This window comes from Lactuca virosa, chromosome 8 (assembly GCF_052849685.1).
Source record: "Lactuca virosa cultivar CGN04683 chromosome 8, Lactuca_virosa_CGN04683_v6, whole genome shotgun sequence".
In the NCBI taxonomy this organism is placed as follows: Eukaryota; Viridiplantae; Streptophyta; class Magnoliopsida; order Asterales; family Asteraceae; genus Lactuca; species Lactuca virosa.
Window position 1 is genome coordinate 174,779,428 of NC_136433.1, and position 9,024 is coordinate 174,788,451.

The 9,024-nt window shown below is 38.3% G+C and overlaps 1 protein-coding gene across 1 annotated transcript; it reads left to right on the forward strand.

Annotated features, from left to right (window-relative positions):
• Positions 1–6,237: 6,237 nt before the first annotated feature.
• Positions 6,238–7,864, forward strand: LOC145132751 (protein UNUSUAL FLORAL ORGANS-like). The gene has a single exon (XM_079067649.1). The coding sequence runs from the start codon at positions 6,409–6,411 to the stop codon at positions 7,729–7,731; it is 1,323 nt and encodes a 440-aa protein (XP_078923775.1). The 5' UTR covers positions 6,238–6,408; the 3' UTR covers positions 7,732–7,864.
• Positions 7,865–9,024: the final 1,160 nt, after the last annotated feature.

Genomic DNA, 9,024 nt, shown 5'->3' on the forward strand with positions numbered 1-9,024 from the left:
GGCACTTGTGAAAGGGGTGAGGGTTTGTTGGATCTCATACACACAGATGTGTGTGGACCCTTCAGAACCGCCACAAGGGATGCTAACCGCTTCTATGTGACTTTTAGTGATGATTACAGAAGATATGACTATATCTACTTAATCAAGCATAAGTCAGAAACCTTTGAAAAGTTCAAAGAGTTTAAACAAGAAGTGGTGAATCAGTTGGGCAGGAAGATAAAGATGCTCCGATCCGATCGGGGTGGTGAGTATCTTAGTATCGAGTTCCAAGACTATCTTAAGGAATGTGGAATTGTTTCACAATTGACGCCACCTAGGACACCACAGCTTAATGGTGTGGCTGAGAGGCGCAACCGAACCTTGTTGGACATGGTTCGTTCCATGTCCTTAATCTAGTCCATATCCTTAATCTAGTCCCAACTAAGAAGGTTGCCAAAACACCTCACGAGATGTGGACAGGGAAGGTTCCCTCGTTAGCACACGTCAAGGTTTGGGGTTGCGAGGCTTTCGTGAGACGCGAGACTCACGACAAGTTCGGACCTCGGAGTGAGCGGTGTATTTTCATCAGCTACCCACAAAAATCCTTTGGATATCTCTTCTATAGACCGAGTGACAATGTTGCCTTCGTTGTGAGGAGATGAGTCTTTCACGAGAGAGAAATCATAGGCCAAGGGGACAATAGGAGGCAAATTGACCTTGAAGAGCTTCAAGAGTCAAGTAGTGAAGGAAACTCAAACACTAGCGGTCAACTTGAGGAGGAAACTCCTATTGAACCAGTTGACGAGTCCGTACCTCTGAGGCGCTCCAGTAGAGTTAATGTTCCACCTGTGTTATATTGTTTCCATATAACATCTGAGGGTGATACATTTATCAGTGATAGCACATTGGTAAATTTGGATGAACCTAATAATTACAAGGAAGCCATGGCATGCCCCGATTCTGCAAAGAGGAAAGAGGCTATGGACAACGAGATTCAGTCCATGTATGACAATCAAGTTTGGAACTTGGTTGAAAATGTACCGGGTCGTAAGATAGTCTGGTGAAAATGGATCTTCAATAAGAAGACCGACATGGATGGGAAAGTACACACATATAAGGCGCGACTGGTTGCGAAGGGCTTTACTCAAACTCATGGAGTTTACTATGATGAGATCTTCTCACCAGTAGCGAAAATTAAATCTATTAGGGTTATGTTAGCCATAGCTGCATTTCATGACTATGAAATATAACAAATGGATGTCAAAACCGCTTTCCTTAATGGGAAGTTGGCTCAAGATGTTTACATGAGTCAGCCAGAGGGTTTTGTCAATGCAAAGTAGCCTAATGGAGTGTGTAATCTTGGGAAATCCATTTATGGATTGAAATAAGCATCTCACAGATGGAATCTTTGTTTCGATGAGAAAGTCAAAGAGTTTGGATTTTCAAGAAGCGAGGATGAGTCCTGTGTGTATGTCAAGGCTAGTGGGAGTTTAGTTAGCTTTCTGGTTTTGTATGTGGATGACATACTACTCATAGGAAATGACATTCCAACCTTGAAGGAGGTTAAGTCCTGGCTTGGGAAGTGTTTCTCTATGAAGGACCTTGGAGAAGCTGCTTACATCCTAGGGATAAGGATATTGAGAAAAAAGAGTAAAAGACTAATTGGAATTAGTCAAAGTACCTACTTGGACAAGGTGTTGAAACGGTTCAGCATGGAGAATTCCAAGAAAGGTGACTTACCCATCCAAGGCAATACCAAACTGAGTAAAACTCAGAGTCCGAGTACAGAGGCTGAAATAGCTGAGATGAGTCAAGTACCATATGCTTCTGTAGTTGGCTCGATCATGTATGCTATGACTTGTACCCGCCCTGATGTGGCTTTTGCTTTGAGCATGGTCAGCAGATATCAAGGGAATCCTGGTAAAGCTCACTGGACTGCGGTAAAGAATATTCTTAAGTACCTATGTAGGACTAAGGACTGAGTCCTTACTCTTGGTGGGAGTGATGACTTAAGAGTCACAGGGTGTAGTAACGCCAACTTTCAGACCGACAGAGATAATTTTCGCTCTCAGTCGGGCTGGGTTTTTACCCTGAATGGAGGAGCAATAACATGGAAAAGTTCCAAACAGGAGACTGTAGCTGATTCAACGTGCGAATCAGAGTACATAGCAACAAGCCAAGCGTCGAAGGAGGTGATATGGCTGAAGAACTTCATCGGAGACCTTGGAGTTGTACCAGCTGTAAAGGAGCCTATGGAGATTTTCTGTGACAATGAGGGTGCGGTTGCCTTAATCAAGGAACCAATGGATCATGGCAGATCTAGGCACATCGACAGGAAATATCACTTCATAAGACATCGGGTGGAAGAAGGACTCCTCGTGGTAAAGAGGGTATAATCAGATGAGAACCTAGTAGATCCCCTCACGAAGGGACTGAGTAGGGTTAAGCATTTGCAGCATGCGAGGAGCATTGGGCTGAAGGATGATATTAGTTTTAATGATTAGATAGCTATTTAGAAACTTGTAATAGATAAAATGTAATTGACATTTGATGATTAAATAAAAGGTGTTTTATTTATGAGTAAAGTTACTATCTTGTGTCAATTGTTTACTATTGTTTCATTTTGCATGTTTTGACTTCCAGAATAATTAAATTATTCAAACTTTCCACAGTCGATCATACTTTGGAAGTAGGTATTGAGGCAAGATTGTCATGAATTTGGCTTGTAGATTGTCTGAAGTGTTTAGACATAGCAAAAGATTGCTACAACATTCATGAGTGCTCATAAGGTCTGAGTATTGGATTAAACCCACACTCATTTGAATCACTTCATGGAATTTATCACGAGTGATCGTGAGACGATAATATCATATAAGTCTTCAAACCAAGATATATGAGTTGTTCGGTATGAGCTGGTTGTACATTGATAGTGTGAAAACGCATCAGTAACTTGATGTTATAAAATGCACTGTTGTGTATGATTTGACGAATAGTTAGTACAAGCATATAATGTCGAAGTTTATCTGTTCCTTTTAATTCTTGGAGTATTAAAAGCGATATCTTGGGCCCCTCGATGATTTTGTTTTGACTTATGTGTTGGGCCCGGTCGGGACTAAATTGATGTGTTCAATTAAGTTCTCTGTCAAGCAAATCAGAAATCGGGAAACAAACTGTTGGACAATAAGTATGACATTGTTCCATGTATTTGTCCGGCTGATATCTTGAAGAACAGAGGATTATATGATCCCTTATCTAAAGGACGCTTCACTGACTTGGTCAGAGTTCGACAGCGGCTTTTAGGAGCTATGATTGCTAGTCGGTTTATAAGTCGTACTTGCAGTTATAGTTATTAGACTTATCCAAGTGGGAGATTATTGGATTAGGTGTCTAAGCCCATAACTATAATTGGTATGTACTTGACCCGAGAGTAGCATGGTCCTTTTGGGTTGCCTTCACCAGTGCAATTTGATAGGATGGACTTTTTAGAAGAGGTTATTTATGATTTATTAATATATTACAAGAATAATATATTAATATGAAATCATATTATTTAATTAGTATTGATCAATAATTAATTTGGAATTAATTTAGTGATCAAAAGACACTAATTAAATATACGGGGACTGATTAAGTAAATCAATGATTCTTATAGTGTGGGCCAATGGTTATTTAGGATGAGCTAAACCAATATGATAGTCCATAGATAGTCCATGGAGGTTTAACCCATGGACCCTAAGTAATATGAAAGGTCATGGTGCATTAGGGTTTGCATGGATGTAACCCTAGTCTTTGCCACACTATAAAAGGGGTCCCTTAGTCTCTAAAATCGGGCTAGGTGTTCGTTGGAAGAGTCATAACCGATTTTTGTGATAGCTAGTCACTTCTCATTAGCCTCCTCTTGCATTTGGTGTTTGTGACACATTAGAGGCATCACGTTTGAGGTGATAAAGCTTTTGAAGGCCAAGAACTACAAGTCCTACTAAGAGGTAAGTTATCTAACTAGTTATATTGTTCAATTGTCAAATTGTATGCTAGTTAGGATGCATGCTTTGGAAAATCAAATTGCATGTATAATTAGAGAAAACTTAGATCCAAAGCATTTAGGTTTGCATGTGCACCATAAGGTTATTAGAGTGCTCAAAACCCTTCAGTTTTTTCTATGTGTCAATAAAACCGATGAAAACAGGTGAAGAGGACTAAAAAGACAGGTTCCCCACTACTTCGTTCCCTCATAAAGACACCAAATAAGTTTAAGGACTTAAAGGGTCAACCCTAAAAAGGTCGTAGGGCATTTGTGTCATTTTCCCAAAAATTAATCACTTCATCATCAATTTTCATGGAATGAGTACCGTTAAAATCGTCAATTTTAGCTTTTGCGGTTTTTAAAAACGACATTCCTACTATGATTCAATTTTTTTTTTGATGTGTCATCATGATTTCTGATATCTAAAAAAAATAAAATTCGACATGAAATATCAACTCATCCACTTAGATTATAACGTCATCCAATACACATTTTCAGAATATTGTCGAATGATCAACTAACTGTAAGGTTATCCGGATTTTCTTTAAGTGTCCCAAATTTAATGTTTTGAAAAATTAAGGTTTCTCTATTTTCAAAGAATCATGAAGACGCCAACATCCTTGCACATTGGGGCAACCCTTTTTGTAAATTTGCTAAAATGTTTTTGCTAACTTTTATGGTGTCATTACCCTTTAACCTCTATGATGTACAAAGTTATTTAAGAAAATTTTCATACTGCGGAACTTGTTTAATTGCATCAATTACATGGACATTTACATCAACCTTTCTAAAGTTGCCCATGATATTTTGATCTTCTCTTTCACTTTTGTGTTCCTTAGTCTTAATGGAAACGGTGGAATGAATGTTATCTCTCTTTCAATCGTATTTGCTAAGCTTTGGAGTTTCCTTCACCGTCTTGCAAACATTATCTATTCTTCTTTTTCTTCACGTGTGCTTGGGGCCTCATATTCTTTCCCATTTCTCAAGGTAATGGAGAACAAATTGTGCTTTGGATTTTGCTTGGTTTTTATAATAGTTTTCCTTGAGATTCTAGTTTTCTCACAGAAGTTTCAAGACGAGCCATTTGTCAATTTTTCAAAAGTTGGATCAAAAGTCTGAATCTAATCAAACCATAGGGACCATTTCTATAATTTACTTAAAAAAATTTATAAAATATAAAAAAGTATAAAGAAGTCATTTTATATGGCCTAGGGACTAATTACGATAGAAATTGAAACCACGATGATATCCTACGAAACAAAAAAAATAGTTAAAGACCTAAATTCAAAATATGAAAAACCATAGGGACCATTTATGAAAATAATGCAATTTTGAATTTGTTCACATCTAATCCTTTTTTTACCGGTATCATTCAATTTGTAGAATTTATTCATTTATTATCCTTATAACCTACACCAACGAGTACACCACCAAGTCGAATGAGTATATAATTAGTTTCAATAAGTTGGATAGTATATGACATAATAAATAAATATGAATAAAATCAAAAATTCATTACGCTCTACTTATTACTCTCCTTGGTCATTTTCTTTATTAAGATTCGATAGTTATTTTTGTAAAATACTTCATCGGTCTCATATTAATAATCCATGTTTCCTTTATGGTTTGTCTCAAAATAATAATCTATTTCTAAAAATAAATATACATTTTACTAAAATACTCTCACTATTAGTTCACCTACTATGAAATTAAATGCAACAAAGATATTATGAAATTAAATGCAACAAAGATATAAAACAGTCATTTCATTTAATGAAATTAGTGATAGTTAATGTTTTCTTAATGTATTTCTTATCTCTGGACAATAATTTTGAGACTGAAAGTGTATAAATTTCTTAGAGTATTCAAAAAAACGTGGTAACTTTTGTGAAGATACCTTATTTAAATTACCAAGAACGTATCCATCCCAAATCTCCTGACATTAAGTGTGTAAGGAAGAAGTATATATTAACCATGCTGTCTAGAGCCGACGTGTGTTTACTGTCAATCTTCTAATCAATTCACCTCCTCCACTCTGTAGTACTTGTCCTTTCTTCCTCGGCCATTGACATGAAAACACTGAATTGATAGATGCATCCATCAGACTCACCCACCTGACAACCCCTTTTTTCCATCTTCTCGCTTCTACTCCTGTATGTTTACTTCTGTCCAGGTGCTCCTATATAATCACAACTGCATTAAAGAAGACGACGGAAAATAGAGGCAACCCTAACGCCTTTTTCTTCATTTCCTCTTTAGTTCTTCGCTATCACTACTACTACTTCTCTTTATATAATCTCCACTGAATTTGAGACCAACCCGCACTTGAACCACACACTCCCTCCCTTTAGAACAACCTTAACTTTCCTAATTCATTAATTGCCTCCCAAAACCATAACTTTCCTATGGAAGCTTTTGATCACACCCACTATGTCACCACCTTTCCGTTTTCTTATCCTTTCGCCACTACCAACACCACTACCACCTCAATCTCTCCATGGATGGACAGCAGGATTTGGAGTAAACTCCCCCAAAGACTTGTTGATCGAGTCATCGCTCTCTTGCCACCGCCTGCCTTCTTCAGAGCTCGATCTGTATGCAAGAGATGGTACTCTCTCTTATTCTCTCACAGCTTCCTTCAAATGTATCTCCAGATCAACCCAAAACCCTACTTTTTCATCTTCTTCAAACAAAAAACCACTCATCCTAAAACCACTACCACCACCACCACCATCTTTAAAACCACTAACACCACCGCTGCCGATAACGTTGTCCCTCAGGAAGGCTACATCTTTGATCCCGAAACTCTTTCGTGGCACCGTCTCGTTTTCCCACTAATCCCACATGGGTTTTCTCCCACGTGTTCCTCGGGTGGACTCATCTGTTGGGTGTCTGATGAAGCAGGTTCGAAAGCCTTTCTCCTTTCAAACCCCCTCTTCACATCTCTAGTAACTCCACTTCCTTCCACCTTGAGGCCTAGGCTTTTCCCTTCTGTAGGGTTAACCATAACAAACACTTCAATAGATGTTATGGTAGCAGGGGACGACATGATATCTCCTTACGCCGTCAAGAATTTGACTACGGAGAGCTTCCACGTAGACATGGGTGGTTTTTATTCCATCTGGGGCACCACTTCTTCTCTCCCTAGGCTGTGTAGCCTGGAGTCTGGCAGGATGGTGTACGTGCAGCATCAAGGAAGTTCAGCAGGGAAGTTCTACTGCATGAACTACAGTCCTTTCAGTGTGTTGGGGTACGATATGTCACGAAACGAGTGGTGTAAGATCCAGGCTCCTATGAGGAGGTTTCTGAGGTCTCCGAGTCTGATTGAAAGCAAAGGGAAGCTGGTGCTGCTAGCGGCGGTGGAGAAGAGCAAGCTCAATGTGCCGAGGAGTCTAAGAATGTGGGCACTCCAGAGCTGCGGAACAACGTGGGTGGAGATAGAAAGGATGCCGCAGCAGTTGTATGCGCAGTTTACGGAGTTGGAAGGAGGGAGAGGTTTCACTTGTGTTGGAAACGGGGAGTTTGTTGTGGTGATGATTATGGGAACGGCAGCGGAGAAGGCGTTGTTGTTTGATTTTGGAAGGAAAAGATGGGTTTGGATTCCTCCGTGCCCTTATGTTAGCGGCGGCGGTGGAAGCATCGAGTTGAATGGTTTTGCATACGAGCCTAGACTTGCCACGCCTGTGACTGGACTACTTGATCAGCTGACTACACTTAATCCGTTTTAGCTTCCTTTTTTATATGTAGCAGCTACTTCCCTTTTTAGGGTTAATTATGTGATGAATCTAGTCATGAATCTACAATGCACTACCTAAAAAATATTTAAATATGCAAGTTATATTAAAGCCATCCTAGTATCAGAAAAAATTATACACCTAAGTTTGTATTTGGAATATTTTGAAATGAAAAATATATTATTATCTTTTAATTAAAGTTAAAGAAATACGAAACGAGTCTCTAATATCTAGCAATTATGATCTAGCTACAAGCCACGCATGGAGGTTGTTTCTAATTTATGTTTGCTTTGGCTTCGAAAAGCTTGTAAAGTTGATAGATATGAGATTCCCATCAAACCCAAATTAACTAGATTTGAGGTAGAAGATTCTTATTCAAATATCTGTTACAACACTTTATAAATACACATCACATAATTGTACATTAGTATGACTTTTTAAGATGCTCGACTGACCATGCTTACGTGCATTGGATTATATATTTGTATATATATTTTTTATATATTGTTGGCATAGGCCCACTCATTTTATATATCCTAGTCTAAGCTTTGGCCTTGTGTATTATACTATCGAAATGAGAATGAATCATTATCGGGTCATGTTCCTAGTTTTATGGCATTAAAAGTGGGGTGTACATGTAATGGGAATGAGAGTTGCATTGTTCTCATAGTAATTATCGGATAGCTCGTTATTCATATTGGTGATTAGATTTTTCTCAAGAACTAGGGCATTGATCGATGTATGTGAGGGGATCAACCCGAGTTTTGAGTTCATGGTAGAAATTTGTGATGGAATGTTGATCACGACATTTTGAATCTCATTATCTCCTAGTTAAATTGCCCTAACATCTTTGTTGTAATAGAGATTTGGAAATAGTGCCCTAGATTCATAGTATGACAATGGAATCAAATTTATGTCACTTAATGTCAGCTTCATGTGTTGAGAATAGACATACCATCAATGTGAAAGATAATGACAAAATCGATATATTTCGCCCGAAGAGTTAGCACCAACAAAATAAGTGAGTTCGTCAAGATTAAGGGTGACCATTTCGAATGCCTGATATTGGTGATATACTATAATGTTTTTTGAAAAGACACCGGATTCAACACTCTTCCAAATGATTTGAAGAAACATGGAGTTTTCAAATCCAAATTTGAAGTGGTTCATAAATTCATGGCTTCACTCTACATGTACATGGAGCATGAAGTCCCTATATAGAAGGAAAGTGACAAGATTAACACCTACAATCTACAAAGTATGTTTGGTATGTCTCTCAACCATGGA